The 24,177-nt window shown below is 40.7% G+C and overlaps 2 protein-coding genes across 7 annotated transcripts; both read left to right on the forward strand.

Annotated features, from left to right (window-relative positions):
* Nucleotides 1–191: 191 nt before the first annotated feature.
* On the forward strand, nt 192–2,953 carry prxl2c (peroxiredoxin like 2C). The gene is made up of 6 exons (XM_042102233.1): nt 192–711; nt 944–1,012; nt 1,326–1,379; nt 1,518–1,623; nt 1,922–2,056; nt 2,200–2,953. Exons 1-6 carry the CDS (start codon nt 523–525, stop codon nt 2,325–2,327), a joined length of 681 nt encoding a protein of 226 aa, XP_041958167.1. The 5' UTR covers nt 192–522; the 3' UTR covers nt 2,328–2,953.
* cdc14b (cell division cycle 14B) lies at nt 2,294–24,154 on the forward strand. 6 transcript variants are annotated; one of them, XM_042102230.1, is made up of 15 exons: nt 2,294–2,312; nt 8,424–8,514; nt 8,694–8,769; nt 9,326–9,418; nt 11,625–11,701; nt 11,847–11,913; nt 12,001–12,063; nt 12,475–12,562; nt 12,999–13,229; nt 13,379–13,517; nt 17,100–17,271; nt 17,510–17,607; nt 20,173–20,268; nt 21,322–21,574; nt 23,589–24,154. In XM_042102230.1, exons 3-15 carry the CDS (start codon nt 8,728–8,730, stop codon nt 23,607–23,609), a joined length of 1,440 nt encoding a protein of 479 aa, XP_041958164.1. In that variant the 5' UTR covers nt 2,294–2,312; nt 8,424–8,514; nt 8,694–8,727; the 3' UTR covers nt 23,610–24,154. The 6 variants fall into 6 exon arrangements, with proteins under 6 accessions (XP_041958164.1, XP_041958161.1, XP_041958162.1 ...); XM_042102227.1 differs by lacking the exons at nt 2,294–2,312; nt 21,322–21,574 and adding exons at nt 5,851–6,356; nt 22,748–22,813; XM_042102225.1 differs by lacking the exon at nt 2,294–2,312 and adding an exon at nt 5,852–6,356.
* Nucleotides 24,155–24,177: the final 23 nt, after the last annotated feature.

Consider the following 24,177-nt stretch of genomic DNA (forward strand, 5'->3'; position numbering starts at 1 on the left):
CACCTCGTCCTCAGATATCTGCTAGATTAGACTGTTTGAGTTATAAATATGATTAGGTGTTCGATTTGACTTTGGTTAAATTAAGAATTGTTGTTGTTTTCATTCCAGTCTCTCTGGGGCTTGATAAAATCAGTTACCATTTTTAGTTATGGTAATAGAACTGCCATATAATCCTCGATTTCTGGATCGAGAGCTCACTCCGCTCTCTGTCATTGTTAGCTTGGAATGTTCAAATTTCATATAGGCTACGCCTACAAGAAGTTGCTTTTCAAAAAATGGACACCTGTTAACCTATAGCCTGCAACAGGCAGTCTTAGCCATGTGTCATATCCTAATACCACACAAGCAGAACACATGCCGTATGCCTATTCCTCTATGCAAACACAAGCAACACTGCAAGAAGGAGGTGGATTCATGAGCCAACAAGAAGGAGCAGGGCGTGTATGAGTTTTCTGCCAGGAGAGAACGTTCCATAAATAGCATGGGCTGAGTCCTTACGTCGCCTCGCAGACACTTTTTTTTATGGAATTTGGTACAATGGCTAGAGAGACTCCTGTTACGACCCAAGTTGCCCGTAACCAACCTACACATGTTCCACTCGATTTTCAAATCACGGACGTCGAAAGTTGCGTTTTATACGACCGGCATGGAGTTCCCGTTCCTTTCCAGAGTTTGTATGAAGAGCAAAAATGTATCATTATTTTTGTGAGGGTAAGATTCCTTTTTTCATAGGCTAGGCCTACACTAAATCGCACGTAGGTACAACTGTCATATTACTGGCATGCAGGTGGTCCTATCACCCTGTGGCCTATTTCCAGTGTCCCACCTATAATCTAGATGCCTTGGCTTCATTTGTCGAGAAAGTAAACTCATGATGCTGTGGGGATATCCAAGCCTGTGAAGACTAATGAATGGTTTTTGGTCGTCTGTTCTATTTCGACAGCATTTTCTGTGCTACACCTGCAAGGAATATGTTGAGGATCTCAGCAAGATATCCCAGGACGCTCTTCGGGTGAGAAACAGGTTATTTGACGAAAATTCTTGTATTGTTTTGTTTTGTTTTGTTTGTTTGTTTTTTAGCGAGGAAGTTGAAAAAAGTTTATCAAGGAAGCTGACTTTTCATAATCTGATAGGCCTAATGCTTGTATACACATCTTGCCACAGACATTCAACTTCTCGTTCATTATTTGTTCTCTTATTGCTCAGACTAATGCACGTTGCACCCATCCCTTACTGTCTTTTTAAACTGTTCCTGTGTAAGCTTGCCTTATTGGGTCACTGACTTCTGGATTCAGACACCACATTTATTCACAATTTTAACACAGGCTGCTGGAGTAAGGATGGTTATTATAGGACAGGCAGCTCCACGGCACATAGAGGTAAGACTGGACCAACAATGGGACCATAGCCTACTCATATCATACATCAGAGGACATAGTCCCTTTTATAACGCAGATAATGCATTAAGATAAATGTGCATTTGTATGATCAATCCGTTTATTTCCATTGCACCCTAGCCATTTTGTTCTCTGACCGGATGTCAACATGAAGTGTTTGTTGACCCCGAAAGGCATATTTACAGCCGCCTTGGCTTGAGGAGAGGGGAGATATTTATGGAGTCAGGTAGACAAATGCCATTTTTTTACTACACAACTTTGCTGTATCCTAATATTAAACGTCAATACGGGATGGCAGTATTTTGCTCAGTATTAAGCCAACATGTGTGGCACTGAAGACAAGAAATTGTCCAGCTATCTGACAGTACGGGGAATGCTCTTACTTGGGTAATCAGCCTGTTATCCGTCATAAACATTCAATGCAGATAACATACAGTTGTTGGTTCTTACATGCTTGTAAAATCCCTTTGCAGTCTGTTAGTTACCTGTTAAATTAACACAGATGTGTCCTTGTGTCCTCACAGCATCTGCTAGTCCCCACGTTAAGTCAAGCATGTTAATGGGGAGCTTGAAAAGTATGTGGCGTGCCATGAACAGCCCTGCATTTGATTTCCAAGGAGACCCACTCCAGCAAGGAGGCACCATTATAGTTGGACCAGGTGAACCTCATATGTCGTTTTGTCTGCTATTTTTGTACATTGCTGTCAAATGCATGTATGTTCCTGTGTATCTGATTTGTCATAACAGCCACAATTAAACAACATATTTTTTTCTCCAATTTGTCCTTCTCATGGTCATTTAGGTCCAGAAGTCCATTTCACACATTTTGATAACAATCGCCTGGACCATATGCCCATCCACTGGTTGCTGCAGTTGGCAGGACTGCAGCCATTGGATTTCAGAGACCATTACAAGGTCATTGACATTTAATAACCTGATTTGACCCGGGTGTGCTGTGTTAAATTTCTAACTACAAGCTATTATGACCAGGCAGGCACCTGTCTTTTGCAGGTACTGTAGGCTCAGCCAAACATGGTTAATTAAGTGATTGTGGGAGGTGATGAGATAACATTAGAGTAGGTTATGTTATGTTATGTTATGTTATGTTATGTTATGTTATGTTATGTTATTGCTCAAATTGACTAGGCTCCCTTTTCAAGAAACATTTTCAAGGAGGGCGCTGTGGCCCAATTGACAGCAATACAATACAGCATCTGTACTCCATACAGGCCAAGTGCACACGGTCCCTATCCCATGTCATCTCTCTTTCGAACTCCCTCCCTGTCACTCTCCTCATTGTCCTGTCTCAATAGTACATGAACATAGGTCAATAACAACGTAATTACTAATTACTGCTATTATGTTATTCTAGAAGACACACTCCAAGACTTAAGAGCAGTAGATAATAGAGCTGTTTTAATGAAGGCTGTATACTGTCGTGCTGTTTATATCTAAATAGTTGTTTATCATTGTTATTATTTTGCACCTGCTTTTTGTGGGCTTTTTGCATCTTGGTTGTGGCACAACATAGAACCATTAAACCACCTCTGAACATGCTAACGTGGTTGAGTTATAGGCCCTCATCAACCATTCATTCTCAAAATGGTCTACAGAGGGAAGTGAGACCAGTGTACAAAGTTTCACAGACACATCACAAATTACTCCACAAACAACTGTGCATCAGTGCAATTATCACCTTTAAGTCAGGTCAATATAAGAATTGTAGCACCTAATTCATAAGTCCATTTAGTGATTATATATAGAGAACATTGCACTGGTTAAGTTACAGATCACTACAATTAGACACATTCATGCAAGTAGCCTAAAAGAAAGACAAATGGCAGAAATAATAAAAGGCTAAGCATTTGTATCATAAAATGAGGCCATTGAAAGAAAAGCCCTGTAATCCACAACAACCTCCCCTTTCCACCTATGAGAGACAAAGACGGGTAATCCCTCTCTTGTTCAGAAGTCATCCCCATTTCTCTGCACTGTAGTTCAATATCCATAATTTGGGTTTGAAGTAATTTTGCTCTTCCTTACATTGGACTCTCTGGCAACCCCTACAGCCCAGACAGTTTTCCCTTTTAGCCAGGATCCCATTTCTCAGTAGCCTAGACGCACCCTAGCGGCAGCAAATGTAACTTAGTCTAGCAACTCCCCGTTGGTTTGCGAGCTGGAAAAATTAAACTTCGACCAGGCCAATCACATCGTGTGTAGAGTCGGTAGGTGGGCTTAAAATTAATGATGGCAGAGTTGCGACGGTTCGGCGTGAATTCCCTGCTACTTGAAAACAAAGAAGATGGATGCTGCTGCTGGCGAACAGCGTGACACGAGTTAAGCTTTGTTTAAAGGTGCTCTAAGCGATGCTGGGTAACGTCACTTCTGTTGTCTTTCAAACAAAAAAAGGGAGCTAGCTCGCTACTTCCTCCCCCTACCTCCCGTGCTGTTCCCGTGCAATTGAAACTCTCCTAAACTCACATCTCGTCTGTGATTTGCTGGAATGGTTTGTTATGTTTTTTTTTTTTTGGGCTAGGTTTGCCCAGGTTGTTTTTGTTGCTGTTTTTGGAGTCCACAGAGATTGCGTTTTTTTACAGTGTATTCAGGACACAGACAGCGGTTGGTTAGGTGATGTTTGCAGTAAGTGACATAAAATGTTTTAGCCTAAAAAATCTGTGGCATCGCTTAAAGCACCTTTAAGTTGACAAAAGTTTGAACAAGTAGCCAACTAGTCTAGCCCCGCTGGTGGGAAAACGCGTGGGACTCATGAGTTGTAGCACTATCCTAGTGCATGCAGAGGGGATTTGAAAGACAACCGTTCCAACCCCTCCATACACCTCTGTAGCCACATAAAACAGAAAGACTGAGGAGGAGTTTCTATCTTCATGCCATCTGGCTCACACACACAAAACATGTTTAACTGCACTACACTTTTACATACTGCACTTACACATATTGCACATTTCCCCCTCTCACTCACTAGGCTATTTATTAAAAATGTTTAATCTTTCTTAATATTTGGTGATCCTTCAGCACACCACTTCACAGGAAACACTGGGAGCACCACACGTTTTACAGTAGGCTAGTATCTATGTGTGACAAACAATGTGTGTTCATGAGTATTTTTATTTTATTTGTTGGCCATCAACAATCAGGCTATGCGGCTGTTTTGTTTGTGTTGACACATGAGCTACTTCTCGTGCAGTATAGACGGGTTTCCCGTTTACCAACAAAACTAGATGCGTGCGCACTGCGCAGCCGTGAGGCAGAAGACGCTTGGTGGCAGTCCACAACATTACTTAACCTGCTGTAAGCTACAATCGGATTTTTTTGTATACCCCTGTTGTCTCAATGATAATAACATCTCATTTCAGACTATATTTCAGACTTTGCCGTTCATTGGCATTATTAATATAACATCGTATTTCATTTTTGGCGAAGACATGCATTCCTTTAGGGATATTGAACATTGAACATTCTCTAACCATCTATTCTTTCGAATTAGTGCGAATTTTTTTTCTTTTTATGGAGGGCACTGCTCTATGCTGTTCTATGGTGCTTTCTGCCTCTTAGTTGCGCACGCATGTTTTCGCAGACATCCCAAGCTACAAAAAGTAATTTCAGGGAGGTATCCCGAAGAACCCCCCCCCCCCCCCCAAAAAAAAAAAAAAAAAACTAGCCATCTAGTATAGGCCTGAATAATATGCACTTGAAATGACACTTGTTCAACTCACCTCAACATGGGCATTTAACCAATAAGTCACTGTTACAAACAGTGCAGCATGCAACTACAGTATCATTATTGTTTACTCTTATGAGACAAGGGTAGGCCTACACATCGTGTGGTCTGATGTGAAATGGGTCTTAAATGTTCATTTGTTGGGGGCACTCTGACTCTGCCATGACGTTCCTGTTCCTAGATACATTGAACTGAGTAATTTCGTTCAGGATAAAATACATAAAAGCCTGACTACATTGAAAACTGATTGAATGATTTAGCAAAAGATGCCAATCAGGATGCGTCTTGCTTCAGGCACACGCTCACCACCCCCCCCTCTCTCTCTCTCTCTCTCTCTCTCTCTCTCTCTCTGTCGTGTGCGCGCTAAACTCAGATGCATACGTGATTTGAAGTCTCGGTCTTGCGTGCGCGCTCTTGCTCGCTCGCTCTAGATTCGGGAAATTTTATCTAATTTGCGGGCATCAGGGAGCCGCTATCAATATGCGGGAGACTCGGTTTGTCTGTTTTCGTGAGGTTGCATAGAAATCCATGTATAGGGTTGTATGAGCCATGCCCCCTTTAGGCGCCCCACTGTTGGGGCAGATACATTTTCTCCGAGTTGGAGCTCCGACTAGCGACAGTTCCAGGGCTTCAAAAAAGCCGAGTTCTGAGTTGTATTGAACGCAATGCTAGACCCTATCCCCTACACTGCCGCGAGCGTGACGCCGTGACGGAGGGTTCCAGTTTGGAAAGGGTGCCTGCTGCCTTCATATGTTGTAGTAGCCCTGCGTACTGCAAAACATATTAAAGTCTGCTGCAAGTTTTCACAATTGTCATTTTGCAATTCGAGAACTCGGAATATCAAAATGACTTTCTCTTCTTCAGTAGCAATATGATTGCGTCACAGTCCGGGATTCTGAAACTTGCTTTTGCCCTGTTTGGAGACGTCACGGCCGCACAGAAAAATTGACATCGCCGTTGCAATAGCCTACCAGCTGTGATGGCTGCTCAGACCTGCAGCGTTTGGAATGAAAGCACGATGAGCTAAGCAGTGAAAATCTTGTTATCTCCAGTGCAACCTTAGCATAGCCCACTTGCTTGCGTATTTAAAATGTCAGCTGTGCATGCGTAAACAAGTATGAAACGCAAATGTGAAAGAAAGCGAGAGTCGGGGAAAAGAGTCTGTGCATCAAAGAGAGAAGAGGCGGAGCCGACCTCAGACATTTATATCGGCATAACAGGTAGGTTGAAACAGGGGAAATATCAATGTTGAATCGATATTATATATTACTATCATGGTTGCACAAACACATTAACCGTATGCCCCCCTTCGACGTAGATTAGGCTAGCCTATTTGACGTTCCACTGGGGCAACGTTGTCGACATGATCATTCCCCACACTCTTAATTAAATATGGCGACACCGGTGGGTTGCAACTGTAAAAACAGGAGTAACAGTAACAGACCAACTTGCGGGACGTATGCAAGATGTAGCCTTGACCTGATCATGTAGGCCACGTCTAAAGAGCAGAAAAATAGGTTGGGCTACGATTAGCGTAGGTTAAGCATTGTATCCAGAAGTCCATAAGTTTACAGCAGATCCATGCATTAAATGGTAGGCCTATAGACTGGCAAGTGGCAACTATCTTAGTTCAGGGTTGAACAATTTCTGCTGATCGAAAATGACCCTAGACAAAGAAGTAGCCTAAAGTAGCCTGGTACAGGTAGGCTACCCCCTCCCCCCAGGGTCAATCCTCAAGACTACAACCATTTCTATAGTTATGTCATTTTGGATATGTGCATAGGCATAGGTTTGTTCTGGTTAGAAACTGATAGGCTATTCTGTCGTAGCCGTGGGCTTAATAAAAAAAAAACGTCTATCATAATGTCATGGGCTATGGGCGATTTGCGAGTTATTGGATTTCCAGCGTCTAGGGCTAGACTAGGCAGGAAAAAGGCTAGACTAGACCAGGAAAAAGCTGCTCCTCCGGACTTGAGCTGTGCTTCCAGAGCTTTAGATGGCCTTTAGGTTACTTGGTCTGATTGTTAAAAAAAATAAGATATTCTGTGTTAGGCTACGCCTAGAGAGTTACCATCGTCCATGGACTTCACTTCGTTTATGCTGTCTTTGTGCAAATGCGCTAGGACCTATAATGTGTAGGCTACTTACTTACAGGCTTATTCATTTAGACTTCCTTGAATAGGCTGCTATCACAATACGTCTATGTTTTGTTTGCTTGTTTTGTATTTGTACTTTGTTTCAGGATTTATTTTCCCGGACTGTACGCATATTATATCCAACGCCTGTGACATTAGTTCGAACTGAAAACAATCATTGTAAAAATAAAAAAAAAATCTGAGACTGTTGTTCAAATACATCTGCATTTCTATTGGTCGGACCTGGCTTTTCTCCTAGCAACGGGTTGGGCAGTGCTCCAATTAGAATTGCTAATTTTGCCATAGGAGAACTTTAAAATTCCAGAGCGGTGCGTAGAGTGATTGACGTACAATGTACCCTCTGCCTAACCAATTATTTTGCGCGAAAGGACTTTTCTTGTAGAGGGGGTGGTTTCACACTTGATTTGCTCTACCCACATTTCTAGATTTGCTCACAAGTGAAATTCGGGACTCGGGTACTTTACCTCAAGCCATCGAATTCTCCCTAGGCAACAATTGTTACATTGTAGATTTTTGTAGATAGTTACATCGTTTCCAAACGTCAACTGAATGGAATGAACAAAACATCAGATACTCTTCCAAGTCTGTTTCTGTAGTATAAGCTGTGTAAACTCTCTATTTTGTATCTGTTACAGGTTGGCATTGTTTTAAGAGGCGACGCCATTTAAAAATAGTCTGCTGTTAATCTAATCTAAAATTATGACTTCTTAAGAAGTCTGTAACCAAAAATAACGGAGGCTGCGTAGACAAACTAGCTGTGTGTCTAGTAGGTCAGGCAACTAGCTTCTTTAAGTTCGACCAACTAGATCAGTTATGTATTCAAGGATGTCTAACGAGGGAAATGAGATAACAAATGGCATTGAAGTTATTAAAGGTAAGTGTTTTGTGAATTTGCCTTTGTATGGTTTACTAACACTGACCCTGGCAGCCAATAATTTTGAATCGCATGCTTCCGGAAAGCAGATTCAAATTTACGCTGTGCGTGCTGCTCGGGCATTGGCATGCAGAGTTTACTCTGAAACTATATTAGCCTATTTGTGGTGCACGGTGTTACAATAGGACCTAGCTGGATATATTTGGGAGTTGCATTGTGGTTCCTCTAATTTATTATTTTTGTGCATTTCCTTTTAGATCAACTCTATTTCGCTATTCTCCAGCAGAAAGTCAAAAGCACCCCCGAGAGGCACTGCTTTTGCATTGATGATGAGCTGTCTTATGAGAAGTAAGTTGGCTTCAGTCCTTTGCCATTTCTGTATGATGTTTTAAACTTCTGCCATTTGAATTTGACTGTATAGCTGTCTTTCAGCTGGAAAGAAGAGTGAATTATAACCTTTATAACTTTACCACCCGTTCCTGAAGGTATTGGACACTTTGTGAGAGTAACTTTATTGTCTGTTTTAGCTTCTATGCAGACTTTGGCCCTCTGAACTTGGCTATGTTTTATCGCTTCTCCTGCAAGCTGAACAAAAAACTGAAGGTAACTCATATCAACTCCACACCTCAAGTTATGTAAGCAGTGTAACAGGTAACCTGCTTGACGACTGGCACAAATTGGCCACAGTAGTCAGTGCTGTAGATATGGCACGCATCCATGCAGTGGCTCCTTCTATTTGTTTTTCAGTCTCTGTCCTATCCCTGTGGGGTTTTGCCGTGCACATACTGTAAGAATGCAATAGACATGGAGGATCATAGGAGCAATGATGTGAACTGTATGTTTAAGCATCTTATGTAGAGGGCTAAAAACTTTATTCTAGCATGTTTGTTGCACAAATTGACATGTGATTGAAGTCAGTGCCCTGAGGTATGTGCATGTGCTGTTGTTGTTTTTATCCTGTCTGTGTGCAATTCATAACCCTTGCTCTAATAGCAGTTATGTTGCAGCGCATATTGTTACGTCATGTGGCATTTTGGAGCTCCCTTTGAGTTGCATGATATTTGAGGGGAAAGATGATTACTACAGAATAAGGCTAGACCAAAATGTAAGTCTTTTTCAAATGATGTGATTAGTGGCATTTCTTCTGTTTGATTTTCAGTCCTTCACACTTGCAAAGAAAAAGATCATTTTTTACTCCTGTGGAGACAAAAGGAAACAAGCCAATGCTGCCTATTTGATTGGCTCCTATGCAGTAAGTAAGCCTGGGTGTGGCTGCTTTTGTTGTATTTTTGCCATCTATAGTGCCATTATTTGAATATGTACATCAAGACTTTTGTTTTGTTGTGTATAGTATGATTGTATTCTGTGAGAGACTGCAAAGTAGTGTGATTCTGCATGATCAGACAATGATCAAACCACTAGTTGGTGAACCTCCTCATACCAGAAAATATATTGTGGTCAGTAGTTATACATAAGCAAGAGGCTTTTTGTAACATTTGTGAATGTACAACCCATTGAAATTGCTTCATATATTTATTGACCTGTTTAGACAGCAGTGGCATATTACGTAATCACATGGGATGTCAGTCCAACAGTCAGACTGTCTAGAAGTATTTAGATGGCAGACTGCCAGTGCAGGGTGGTGGGGGGTGTGCTTGGTTGTCCAAAATATATTTCCAACTGTTCACAATTTGATAATACATGTACAAATATGGGTTAAATGGATAAAAATAATTGTGTTCGTATTTTGAAATTCCAGCCCTTTGTTACTATCCTGCAGTGATAAAGCTGAAGACTTTTCCAGGGTTCCCACGGGTCCTTTAAATCCTTGAAAGTTTGTGATTCTGGGGGAAAAAAATCAAGGCCCTGCTAAGTTTTTGAAAATAGACATAATGCATGCGTGCGCAAAGCTACAACGGTACCTCAGTGTTTGTTTCAAACACATCATGAAACATTAAAACAAATCTGCTAACGTGGATATGCCAGTAACATGTCACCTGGAAAATGCAAGTTTCAAGATATTTGTCTCACCAAAGAGGATTTCAAAGAATGGCTAGCCAGAGATCCAAAGGACCATCACATGGCCTGCTGCAGAGCCTGCTGTAAATCGATCAAAGTAGATAGCATGGGTTACATGAGCCTAAGCTCGTTCCAATCAAATCCATGCAGAAGTTAATTTCAGATAATTTTAGAATGCTATATAGGATGTACTGCATTTTCTTCAGGTTCATGCAAAACAGAAACATTACATGACCCGTAGAATTCAACATCTGTCATATAAAAATGAAAAGCTTATTGCATAGTTGTGTTCGACATGAAAACTGTTACAAGGTATCCTTGGTCGACAAGTTAACATGATGTAAACTTCACTTAAAGGGCCCTATGTTAGCGTTCTGAAACACCTGGTCAGATACGCAAGGTTTAAAAACATTAAGGGAGTGTCCATTGTTCAAAAGGGTTGCTCTTATGTTTCTCAACCAGTCATGGGTGTGTTTTGGGTGTAACATCTTTTAAACCAATGACAGTGACATCATTCCCTTTAAGAGCCAGCAGTGCAACATCAAACAATGTGTCTGTATTTTGACAGTCTGCACATCTGAAGGAATCTGCTTGCACGATTCCACTAATAGACCACTTTCTTTACTAAAACCTGTGTGTGACTAGCAGAGTATAGCCTACATGCATCTGCACTTGCCTATTATTTGAACTCCTAGGCAAACTGATCTGAAACTAACTTCACCAGGTCTCCTAGGCAATGACAGAACAGAGTTGTACACTCAGTTATTTACTTTTTACTATTGACTGACAAGGGGATACAATCGAAAACATAGCCTAAAAAAAATAACTTACCCCAATAATGTTCAAATGGCTGAATAAAATTTTTAAGGATATTCGTCCTGAAAATAAGTCGTTGCCTGGGACTCGTTGCTAAGGGCTGCTTACATCTAGTGACTTCACTGCTGTGCTTTAAATGTGCTTTTCTCTATTCAGTTATTAAGTGATGATGCAATAAAGGGATAATAAATCTCTTTCCGGGTCCAACGGTTTTCAGAGCTGCTCGTTTTTTTTTGTTGCCTCAACCTAATAAAATCCTATTTTTTGCGAAAGCCTGGACGTAACCTTTGGAAGCGGGAACGCATGGCGAAAAATTATTCACTGACTTGGGTGTACGATATGAATAACACTTGTGTTATGCTTGGCGCCACATTACACCGGGTGTGAGATATGGCCAAATATGTATCGCCACATTAGGTCCTTGAATTTGAGCTGGAAAATCCTTGAAAGGTCCTTGAATTTTAAGTTAACCATGGTGTGGGAATCCTGTTTTCATGTGTGTGTTGTTAATCTGTATTTGTGCAACTGGTGTCCATAACATTACATAGCATTATATTGGACATACTCACTGAAAAGAAGGTCTGCTGGGTTTGGTTAATTGTCTGTGGTGACTTTCCCCGAAGGTATTGCATCTTGAGAAAACACCTGAGGAGGCCTATAGCCTGTTGATGTCAAGAAATGCTACATATATGTCCTTCAGGTGAGCAGGGCCTCCATCTTCTGAGCTTCTGAATCTGAATCGCAAATCATTAGGCTATATATTATTTGCCTGTTCCTTTTTCCAGATAACTTGCATTTCAGACTTGTAAGCTCTGACTGTTTTTTTTTTTCCTTCTGTTGATCAGAGATGCCTCCTTTGGAACCTGCATGTACAATCTGAATATTCTTGACTGCCTACGAGCTGTACACAAGGTATGTTTGCAATATAAAGGACTGTTTTATTATTTTGCTGACTGACATGAAATCGTGGTGACAATTTTAAAAAAATCTGTCTTATAGGCACTGCGGTTTGGATGGCTCGACTTCTCCAATTTTGATGTAGAGGAGTATGAACACTATGAGGTAATGTCTGAATGTTAGGTGTAGATCTGTTAAAGTGCATTTTCCAGGGACTTTAGTACAGACAAAAAGTTATTCACTGATTAAAGTAACTCAATGTAGGAATGCCCCTTTACATACATTTTCAATGTGCTGGAGCCCCCATTTAGCGTGGAGATCACACAAAATAATACCGCAGCAGTTCCTAAAATATATCAAGATATATTAAACTATATCAAGCTGACATTGATGAGCCTCGGGTTACGTTCTGAAAGTTGAATGAAGTTCAACGCTCAGCTCTTACATCGTTCCTACATATTATTTTTTCACCAAGTCTTATATTATATAATGATAACAAATATGAAAGATGATGTAGTTTGTGTCTGGAAATGTGCGTTAGAAATTGACTTGACTTAACCATTTCTTTCCACCCAGAGAGCAGAGAATGGGGACTTCAACTGGATTATTCCTGGGAAGTTTTTGGCTTTCAGTGGGCCCCATCCAAAGAGTAAAATTGAGAATGGTATGAAAATGAACGGTGTAATTCTGTGCTTTCTTAACTGCTCTTTTTAATGTGCCTGACTGTGTGGCCATGTTGCAAAGACATGTTGGTGAGTAATGAGTGGGGAACTGCTGTAAAGCCAGGGTTTGTCTTTGGGTAATGTATAGTTATAATGTCCTACTATAGCCTTTCTGTGCTAATGTTCCTATAATCCTTGCAGTATCCCTTGTGTTCTGTCCTCACTTAACTGAGGTTTATACATTGATTTATCAAAATGTCTTGAGCTAGGTTCATACGGGGGCAGGCAGGCTATGGGCATGGATTTTTTTTTTTATGTTACATAAACTGCAGTTAATACACTGGTTTGGTGAAGTTTTTGTTTGTGCATAAAACACCGTCATGCAGTTTATACGCGAGGCACCTGATACATTGGAAATGACTACTTTTCCCTTTTAAGGCTATCCTCTACATGCACCTGAGGCCTACTTCCCATACTTTAGGAAACACAATATCACCACTGTAATCCGGCTCAACAAGAAGATGTATGATGCCAAGCGCTTCACCGATATGGGCTTTGAGCATCATGACCTGTTCTTTGTGGACGGCAGCACACCAACTGACACCATTGTAAGCAAGTTCCTACACATCTGCGAGAATGCGAAGGGAGCTATAGCTGTTCACTGTAAAGGTGGGTATGTGTGTAAGAGAGTTGAGTTTGAATGTGAGTGTGTTGCTTGACATACACAAGACATTCATAGTTTTATACAAAGACTAATCAAACATGTAATTGATGAGCAGTAATTAATATAATCAGAGTATACGCCTCATTATTTATAGCGGGCCTTGGCCGGACAGGGACCCTGATTGGTTGCTACCTGATGAAGCACTTCAGACTGACAGCTGCTGAAGCCATTGCATGGATCCGGATCTGCAGGCCTGGCTCAGTCATTGGACCACAGCAGAATTTTGTGGAAGAGTGAGTCTTTCATTCTTTCCAGGGTTTCCGTGGGATCTCCAAAAGTAAAATGTTATACCTTAAAAAAGTCTAGAGTATATCCAGATATTGCATACTACCTGTAGATCTTAAAGCAGGGGTCTCAAACACCCGGCCCGCGGGCCAAATCCGGCCCGCGTCCGGCCCAATTCCGGCCCGCGACGTATGTCAAAATAATAATGTAATCCGGCCCTTGAGACTATTTTTAATTGCGACAAATAACGATACTGATTAAAATAGACGATAGTTCCAAGTACAGTGACAAATCTCATTTGTGCTCTGCTCCACTATGTGCTAGACATCCAGAGCTTCATTCAAACCCAAAATCGCTGCGCAAAGTTTTCAGGAAATACTTGTATTAGGCTACACACGAGAAACACAAAGACGTGCATTTGTAATGACGCGGAAGCGATGCAGGCCATAGTGTTGCATAAATTGAAGCAGAAATTAAGCAGAAATAGGCCTACACCAAATGTTGGAAAAACGTTTACGTGTGATGAAGTCTTAGGTAGGCTATGTTATTCACCTATTCTAAATCTGAAGAAGAATATCCTTTTGGAGATTATGATCCATTGTCTATTGAATGGAGGTGCGTCTGCGTGTAGCCTATACGATGGTGTCCACTGAGCATACCATGTTTATTTCGACCCTCTGCCCAACATAGCTTGGAGGTTGCAGTGGTAATCGTGATGATGGTGTCCGTAATGGACGTGGTACAGACAGCAGGGCTAGTAGAAATAGGGCTCTAAACTACAAAGTCACCCGCAATATGATGCAAACTTCTGGGTACTCAGATTACCCGCGATAGGAACTGATTTGACCAGAATACTTTATTGTAGGCCTTGTGGTTTAGAAACCATATACATCTTAGTTGTTGGTATACATCTTAGATGTTTTCCTGTTAATTTGTTATGTGGGTAATATGAAAAAAGGAAAGTAAACCTGCTCAAATATGTTCATCCGGTATTTACTGAAAGGTGCATAATTTGAGGTGCTTGCCATCCAGTGGCAAATTAGATGGGTAAATTTACCCCCTTCATAAACTTTTGTTTTACTCGAAGATTTTTACATTTACAGTAGGACTTTATCTCTGACCACTTTCAAGCCTTTTGAAATGTTGAAAATGTTAAAATATTTTTTATTTATAAGCTAAGGTTGCTAGCACAGGTGTCTAAAACTAGATAAAAACACTTGCACTTTCTGTTTGCAGTTTTGTGTGGTATTTGAAAAAAAGAACATTGCATTTTCAGAAATAGCCGGTCCTCCAATCAGATGACGTTGGCAGAATTGGCCCCCAGCTCATTTGAGTTTGAGACCCCTGTCTTAAAGGCATTCTCTGCAAGTTTTTTTTACCTTTTAATATAACAGCTTCAAAGTCAATTTTGATGGTAAACAAAGTTGTAATGGGGAGACTCATGTGCCCTCTGCAGCCCTAGCCTAGCCAGCTACAGAGAATCAGCCTTGCAACTTGCCCTAGCCAGCTACAGAGAATCAGCCTTGCAACTGGCCCTATCCTAGCCAGCTACAGAGAATCAGCCTTGAAACTTGCTTCCCAACATTGAGAACCATGAATTGCTTTACTGTAATTGTGCAATAGCCTACTATTTGTATTAAATTGTGTAATATTACCTTGTCAGTCAACATGACCCTTCGGAAATGATCTATGCCGGTTTGTAAACAAATCCACATGTACTGTGACCATCAACTTCGCTTAAGGCTAAACCTGGCTTATTTTGACAAGTCTCGCTAATTTTAGTGAGAGTTCCTTTCCATTAGTGTGGTTTATGTGAAGCCCAGCTTGGTAACTATGGGAATGTATGCCACAGAACTAGCCTGCTCCGTAGGAGGTTAACTTACTCAAGCTTAATCAAGCTGTGTTGCAAAAACATCAGTCTGAAAATGACGATTCCGTCAACCTGTTCTTTCATGTTCTCATTACCTGTAGCCTACAACTTCAAAAATAGAAGTTGAAACTTTTTTTTCCGACAGTGTCACCAAGCATTGATTTACATATTCACTAGATCTGAAGAATTTATAAAAATTATTCAACTTCAAAAATATTAAGTTGACGTGTTCTAGGCTATCTGTATTCTGTGGTGGTGCAATGTGTACCATGACGGTAGGTCTACATCAAAGTAGGCGTTCATGCTTGTTCTCAGGTTCGCTTCTTATACAAAGCTTTTACATAGCTTATGCCTACTCTTTAATGAAAGAAAAGTCGTAAGCTACTATTGATAAAGGGTCATGCACATTTAGTAGCCTGTTCAGTGACCGTAAATATGCCAGTGGGCTACATTTAAATCTGATGCAAGGCAAAAATATATAATCCTGTAGCCTATATAGCCTACTAATGAATAAAACCGCTTTATGTGTTGATTGTATAGCACACAGTTGATTTGACATTCATGAAGAAAGACAAGATTACATTTTAAATGACATTGAAGCCATTGCATTTCAGATAATTATATTTCGCAAACACTTTGGCAGAACTACGAGACTTATGGGAGACAATGTTAAGTTGATCCCAATTTTATTTATAATAACCTACACCAAGGCAATAATTTGGAGTGAACCCTTTTGATTTAAGAATGTAGGCTATAGCCTATAATTTTGAACAACCTATGCTAAGTTGTTTTGAGGTTATGCTGTTTATTCACTTGTTTTGTTCAAGAATGAAGACAATCAAACTGGCAATTAATTTCAAACCATTGTTGTTTAAATTTATGATTTCATTATTCTCCAATTTCTGTAGGCAACTATTAAAAAAAATCAAATCTCTCAACGTTCAATTTTATGACTTAAAAAATCCTGTAGATGGCGCTTGTAAATCGAACAGAAATCCTAGATTTCTTTTTAATTTTTACGATATACTGTATATCCTCTTTTCGTCAATCTACTGTTTTGGTCTACTTTTCTACCTTGTGCACGAGCAGACATTAAGCTTATCTAAGCTTTGCTTGAAGACGAAGGCAAGATGCAGCTAACTTGAGTTAATGGAACGGCTCCAGCCTCAAGTGAGTCTACACTAGTTCAAGCCAGGCTATTTCTGTTAAGAGCCGTCTTCATTAGCGAGGTTGATGGAATAATACACCCCAGGGTGCTAGCCAAGAGTGTTATTTACCACAAATGAGTAAAATGCATACTCCCAACTGCAGGGGGAGCCCCGTAGCATAAAAAAACAGCATTGGATAACTTTATTACATTTAGTTAAGTTAAATATGTACGTTCATTTACCACTGAATTCCCCCCCCCCTTTTTTTTTGGAGAAATATGTTGGCGGCATTCATAGTCGGTTCTGTGTGTTGTAGTTCTTTCTTCTAGTCCTTACGTTTTCATGTAGGTGTTAAATTTAATTCATAAAGTCTTAAATGTATCTTGAAACCTACAGAAACCCTGTCTTTCATTCGCCATTGTCTTTTTATAAGACAGAAAAAAAAAAAAAAAAATCTGAAACATATTTTCTGAAATGTCAGTGTGGTTCACATAGTGCACACAAGGGCTACTTTAAGACTTAATGTTAGATCAAACTTGACTAATTGTTCCCTGGATGACCTCACCACACAGGAAGCAAAATGGCTTGTGGGTAGAAGGCGACCTCTTCCGTGAGAAGCTGAGTGAGCAGGAGAATGGCTCAAATAAGATGGCTACCGTCACAGGAATCCTGTCTGGTGTGGACGACATCTCCATCAATGACTGCAACAAGGGCAGGCCGAGCAGGAAAGCAGGCTCAAAGCTGGTGAGTCTCAGAGAGGCAAGGTGATGAAGACATGAATAGTGATGAAGAGCTATCAAAAACAGTAGCATGGGGTGGAGGGGGTGGGGGATACGTCAAAGGGAAGGAATGTAGGAAACTAGGGGAAGGCAAGAGACGGATGTGGATAGTTTGTACACCTGCCAATACATTGATAATGAAAACACCTGCATGGCCCATTGTATTTGACTGTGTGTGAATAACCTCTGTGACCACTCCTCAGTACAATGATGAGGATGAGGGCACTGCCATCACTCAAGGGGACAAACTTCGTGCACTGAAGAGCAGGCGACAGGCCAGAGCGTCCACTGGCTCCTTATCGTAAGTGTCGTCCGCTTCACCTTCATCCCCTTTGGCTCAGCCTACTCCGAGGTCTTGGGACCGCATATCGCATACTGCAGTTCCATCTGTTATTATCCAGTGACGTTTCTTTATAACCACTTCAATAGAAGTCAGCAAGTGTGGTTTTTATAAATGCTCTGCAATTGGCTGGTAACTTGACAGCTCCTAGTGTATCACTGCACAGCAGACAGGTAGGTGTGTTTGACATCAGCAAATACCATTTGGAAAAGCAATTTTGAATTCTTCTGAAACAAAGTATCTTGTCTTCCTGTCCAAAACAATCCTGTCCTCACAAAAACTCAAAAGGTTCCGTTTGACATGTTTTCTAGTAAAACAAATGGATCTTTTTCATTTTTTTTGAGAAGCTAGAGGGGCCACTCTGTTATGTCTGAACTCAAGCATTTTTCTTTGCTTGTCCCTAGTTTTCCTTACTTGTACTTCTCCTTTGAGAGTTGTAGAGCACAGCAATGTCCTCATTTTGAGAAATGTGGGCAATAATATATCTACTTGTACACCTCTTAATGAAGTCTTTTAGTGATTTATTTCTAACATGACTGGACTGTGAATGGTGTTACCGTATGTTCTCATTGCACGAACAAAATGTAACACTTGTAGTGCATGGCCTCTCTCTACCTTCAGAGTGATGTCTTTATATCCGAGTCACCACAAGCCAATGATCAAGTCAACTCCGGGATATACCGCTAATGCAGTCTTAGGCTGAGAGTGATTTGTAGTCAGGTCTATGTGAAATGTATGAAATGATCACATGAAAGTCCTGAAATTCAATTCGATTAATGACATTTCATTAAGGTCAGAGTAGACATAGGCTAATACAAATGATTGCTTGTATTCCCCAGGTTGAATGGGTAACAAAAATGCATTGCATTACAGCGATTTCAGTTGGCTAGTATTCTTGGCCAAGTTGTATTGCATTTCTAGGGCATTTATCATTAACTAAAATAATGGGCTGTGTACAGAATGAACATAGATTTTCATGAAATCCTATGATCTTACTATTGTACCACAAGCTTTTTGATTTTAATCAAACAACAACTCTACACACACTAGTCATTCTCCTGGAGTGTATATAATAGTGGCTTGAATGCTGGCTTGTCATGGCATGTTCCCCTTCTTTTTGTTTTTGTCTTGAAATCCTATCCCTTTCTTGTCTCTCTCTTCATTGTTTTTGTGATGTGTTAATATATCCTTCTGTCTAGATGGCTGGTAGCCATGCTGATCTCTTCCCTCTGTAGCCTTGCCCTGTGGTGGATTGTGTATGGCTTCCCCTCCTCTGTCATCCATTTCTGTATAGACGGTTTAGGAGTGTAGGTGAGCCTCGATCACCCAGGGCCCCACCCCCATTCCCCCCACCCCCAGGAGCCAGAGTGCAGTGCTGTAAGTGCCCCAACCCCCACTCATCTCTACCCCACTCCCCCCTACCCCCTTAATCAGCGCCCTCCACCAAATCTTAACTATTACACTAGAAATGTAATAAAATGGCTTCAGTTAGTTTTTATTCTGTTCCTGAGACCTATTAGTAGTGTCTCCAGTCCAGGCATGTGCAGAAATTAAGTTCATTTGCATACCGTAAATTCAACCACTATACTTTGTATCTTTAAAAATAGTTTATTTTGCTATGCCACTTATTGATAGGTCATCAGTAGTCGGTGAAATTCTTAATTGCAGAATGGCACTTTTTCCAGTGTCTTGCAAATATTGTCCAATCTCACAACAGTTGCTATGAAAGAATATTGTAGGTAAAGCTTGGATGAGTGCATGTAGGACCCAGTTCCACAAACTAGTCTCCATAAGACCACTTGTTATTATACACTGGTCCCTGGAAAACCTGAAGTGGTGGATTTAATATTTGGGACTGTAGCAAAAAGGGGATAAAAATGGATAGCATATTACTCACATATTCAGTCATGCCATCGTATGATTCAGAAGGAAATGATTAACCCACTGCATTAACCTTTCGTCTCCTAAGCATTCCTCAAGTTCTAATCCTTTCTCAATTTGTGATAGTGTCTAGAGAACTGCTTCATAAATCTGGACACTCCTGAAGCGGTGATTACAGAATTACAGACTCATTTTGTGGGGTCAGACCACAGACTCTCACCAAAATCTTCTCAAAGACTAAGCCCCTCCAGTCAGTAAAACAGGAATAAAATCCTCAAACCCAGGCTACATAATTTGGAATGAGGGAGTCTGTCCATGTTTTTTTGTTTTCCTGATTTGGTTATATTGCAACACTTACAAGGTTTGATGTGTTTTTCACGTTTGGTAAACCCATGCTGGCCTCCTTGCCTTTTTGGCCTCTCTCCTCAGTGCCAGGGATAAAAAGCCCTGACTTTTCGCCACCTTTTTCCTTGTGTCAGAAACGAAAATGAAGTTATACATTTTTCACTTCAGGACTTGATTATTTCCTCTTTGATCTGCTCTACAGTGGAGAAGAGAACACAGTTTACACCAGATAGGACCAGAAGAGGTTTTTTGTTTTCTCTAGTTCTCGTGTGCAATTGTGTTTCTCTTGTTCGGAAACAGGTTAATTCTCCAGTCCAGTGCACAAACGGCAAAGCCCCAGAAGGACGTTAGGAAGAGAAGCAGGACATCCCTTGGAGGATCGAACACAGTTGGGAGGTTAGTAGGAGTGCAGTCAGTGTGGTGAAAAACAGCAAACAGAATAGTTTTACATACTTCACACACAGCAAACAATAATTTTACATACTTCACACAGCAAATGGAATACAGCCTAAATATAAATATATTTTTATTTAGCTTTTACCTTTGAACAAATCATGATGTGTTCTTTGCCACAGCTGCTTAAAGGGACACCAGGCAACGTTTTCTTGTTAATTAATGATCTTCGCAAGTCGGTATATGGTTAAATGACTCATTACAGGGCGAATGAAGACTCTCTCGCCCGCCCCTACTGCCTGTAGGAAGAATATCCCGCTTGCAAGTTCGGTGTATCCGACCCGCCAACCTTCAGTCTCATAGTCTCAGACATCACGAGAAGCAGGATCAGTTTACATCCTGCATCCCCAGCACAGAGGCAGGCTAACGAAATGCTAGCGATTGTTGCAAACGTGTGTATAATGGCAGAGCCGGCGAAGAAGCAGCGAAAACCCTTGACGGAAGATGCAAAGAAAAGGTGAAGGGCTTCAGACCGAGCGAGTGCTCGCACACGTATCGACACGTACAGACGCTAGGGGGAGCTTCGTAGAGAAAAAGTTCAGGCTTGCCTGGTGTCCCTTTAATACAACAGAAGCATAAAAGAAAGCAGTACTTAGGTAAAAGAAGAGAAATTATTGTGGATTTATCAAGATGTAGATCCCAGGCCCTAGTACTCACTCAGTGAAGATTCCCTTTTAAAAAGAGTTATTTTGAACCAATTTTCCGTCATTGTTACTACTCATTTGATAACTCTAGTGAAGTGCTGAAAGGCTGCTCTGTTGGTGATGTTTTTTGTCCACAAAGGTTGCTTTGTTGGCTATTTTATTTTGATGGTAAATGGCTTTGGTTGTTGATTGGTCGCTGTGGGAAATCCCCTACCTATAGTACTGTGTATATCTGAAATTTTAACAAAAGCCTATTTTTAGCAAAGTTTTGTCGGAGTCAGATGTCCAGTGTTCTGTCCTCAGGTTTAATCAATTGAGATGATGAGATGACTAACTGCTTTCCTCTTGTCAGCTCATTCTCACACTCAAGGCTAGCAAGGTCCTTAGGCAACCTGAACGTAATGGCCAGTGAAATGGATCAAGCCAACACTGACCATGTAGCCACCACTCGCATCACTGTTCAGCAATGGGACTGTAACTGCTTAAGCCCAACAAACCACATCATCAACAACAGCATCCACCAGCACCATGGCCCACAGAAGCCTGGTCCAGTCCCCCTCAGTGCCTCTACACTCTGTGGGGCTGCCGTGGGCTTACAGCCCCCAGTAAGTCCTCCACAGACCGTAATCCAACTCTGTGCCTCTTCAGTGGCATTCTCCACCTAGTTTCACCTCAATTCCGTCATGAGCACGGGTCCACAAACAGTTTGGGTGTGGTACACATGTCCATCCAGCTGTGCTCGTCCAGTTGTCATGAGACCAGTGCTCCTGAGAGGAAAGAGGCTGAGTAGAGGATGCTGATGAAGAGTAATAATTTAAAGGGGCTGATTTGTTGTTTTTCTCCATTTTACTTTTGTCTCCTCAAGACACAATCTTTCTCACTGCCCTCTTCCACATATTCTGCTTGCATGGTCTGTGGATCGACTGAATTTCACTGCAGCTCCTCTGAGCTCACCTTCAACTTCCTCCACTACGATTTCCTCATGGGCGCATAGGTTGTTCGCTAGAAGTTGTATCGAAACTTGTTCTAAGCACAGCCAAGCTTGTGTCATGGCCAGAAGTATTCCTACAACCAAATAAAGCGTTATCGCTCATGTTGCTCATTGCTCATATCACTCGTGAGAAATACCGTTGTAACTCCCCCTTTAGGGATTTTTTTTTTTTTTTTTTTTCCTGTGTGGTCTGTTATTGTATTTCTCCATACTGACAGGGCTAGTGCACATACTGACATGCTTACAGTATGTTGCTGGCAAATTATATGTGCCACAATATAGCTATGATATGTTTTTGAAAGTCAGGACTCCATCTCACACCTGGTCTCTGGTGGTTAAAGATGTACTCCGATGATAGGATGTCAAAAGGTGGTGCACTAGATAGAAATCACTAAAAGCATATTTAATGTCCCACCCTGGTCATATCACCATCTATTTGACCACCATGATTTGATCAAATTTGTGTGTCTAGCTTTAAAAAGTAGTTTTTAAGCTGAAACATAATTTTGTCCTTGTTGGTTGTCATTTACAAAAAAATCTTATTTCCATTTTGCAAAATAATAAGAAACATGTGTTTTGTGTCCCAGGGGGATAGTAACTTTCTGTAGCAGATTTGGCCGGAAATGGGATTTAGCTTCTTCATTTCTGTCTTGGTAGAGGAAAAAACAAAGTGGTGATGCACCAAACCAAATGGTTTGAATCATATGCCACAGTGCGTGTATGTTTTCATACAGAAACGTTACACTCTACTGAAGCTGTTCACTGTGAAACTTTTGACTTGTTGCAGACGCGCTGAGTCCAGACGAAGGAAAACTCAATCCTCTTTACAGTCAGTGCGCTTTGCAAGACCCTGGTACTTTCCTGTCTTTTCTGGCCTTTTCTAGCCCTCTGCATTCTTCCTGTGTGTGTGTGTCTGTGTGGGTTTGCTTTTTGCTTTGCTTGTTGTATGCCATTAACTTAAATTAGCATCACGCTTACAACATTTGAAATGCTTAAACCTATAATAACACTGGCACTGAATGAGACGCATTCACCACTATTTCCATGTTTTCCATGCATCTTGTTTCCATGCGAGTTCTTAAATACCTTTTGTTTTTGTTCAATCTAAAAGGGGCCACCCTTTTGTATTGTCCTTATACTTATAATACTATATGAGTATTATTGGTTTATTATACATATTATGAATAGTACACAATTGGGTTATAATAAGATCTAGGTTTCCATGAGAGGTGCCTATTATTTTTTCAGTATGTAACTTGTTGAGGAACCTGTAAATGTAAGCTAACTGAAAGAGAGCAAGATTGACAGCATGATGAACTTTGAGAAACAGCATTCCATTAGGCCTAGTATTATCTTATGTATCCTGACAAGCATTTTGAACACTTCATTCACTGTATATTTTTATATATATAACAAATTTATTATATATAACAAATCAAGGGATGACTAGTTTTTGTAATTATACAATCATCTACTGGTTTCAACATCAAACCTAACATTCACTGTCAAATTCACATAACCACCATATCATATAGCAAATGTGAAGGTACAACGTTTGGATATGGGGGGAGAGGTCTGTTGTAATGGCTTTAGATTTTAACCCGATTGTTTTTTCTCCTCCTTTGCAGTCACTCCATAGCCAAAGCTAGAGCACCTCTTCTGCGATGAACTGTGCAGGAACTGCATTGAACTGACCATCTGGCATATACTTTTTAAGGAATGTGCATGAACAACTTTTTTTAAACAAGAAAAAACACACAAGCATATGGCCTGTACCCAGGAGATTTCCTTGAAAAGGACAACTGCCTTTTATGTTTTACTTTCTCAGTAACGAATGACTAGATTAGGCCTACCCTTGGTGTGGCTGCATTGTATCGACAAGTTTAATAGTAGGCCCACAAATGCTATTATATGTGTAAATTGCGTTTTTTAAAACAAACGGGGAAAAAAAGTTGGGTGAAACCTGTTATTTTGCCACAGTTAACCTGTAATACTTTAAACTGTACATAACCAGCATTTGATAATCCTGGAAAAAATGGTGGTGTAAATACGTGTATATAGGCTATTTTGTACCCTTTTTTAATCATGATTTCAGGGTCAGACATCCTCATATTTTTTCCGTTATTTAAACTGTACTAATGTCCAGTGTAGAATATAATAGCAGATGTTTAATAAAAAAAACATTCTGACCAGACCACGTTGTCATCTTTGTTAGTT

This window comes from Alosa sapidissima, chromosome 8 (genome assembly GCF_018492685.1).
Source record: "Alosa sapidissima isolate fAloSap1 chromosome 8, fAloSap1.pri, whole genome shotgun sequence".
Taxonomy (NCBI): Eukaryota; Metazoa; Chordata; class Actinopteri; order Clupeiformes; family Clupeidae; genus Alosa; species Alosa sapidissima.

What these genes read in the sequence shown, in the direction of transcription:
- prxl2c (XM_042102233.1), top strand. Translation starts at nt 523, where the DNA reads ATGGAATTTGGTACAATGGCTAGAGAGACTCCTGTTACGACCCAAGTT. An exon ending in CAGCTCCACGGCACATAGAG is followed by an intron (nt 1,380 to 1,517) that starts GTAAGACTGGAC and finishes ATTGCACCCTAG; the next exon opens with CCATTTTGTTCTCTGACCGG. An exon ending in GGAGATATTTATGGAGTCAG is followed by an intron (nt 1,624 to 1,921) that starts GTAGACAAATGC and finishes GTGTCCTCACAG; the next exon opens with CATCTGCTAGTCCCCACGTT.
- cdc14b (XM_042102225.1), top strand. Translation starts at nt 6,254, where the DNA reads ATGAAACGCAAATGTGAAAGAAAGCGAGAGTCGGGGAAAAGAGTCTGT. An exon ending in TATAGCTGTTCACTGTAAAG is followed by an intron (nt 13,230 to 13,378) that starts GTGGGTATGTGT and finishes CATTATTTATAG; the next exon opens with CGGGCCTTGGCCGGACAGGG. An exon ending in CCGTGGGCTTACAGCCCCCA is followed by an intron (nt 21,575 to 23,588) that starts GTAAGTCCTCCA and finishes CCTCCTTTGCAG; the next exon opens with TCACTCCATAGCCAAAGCTA.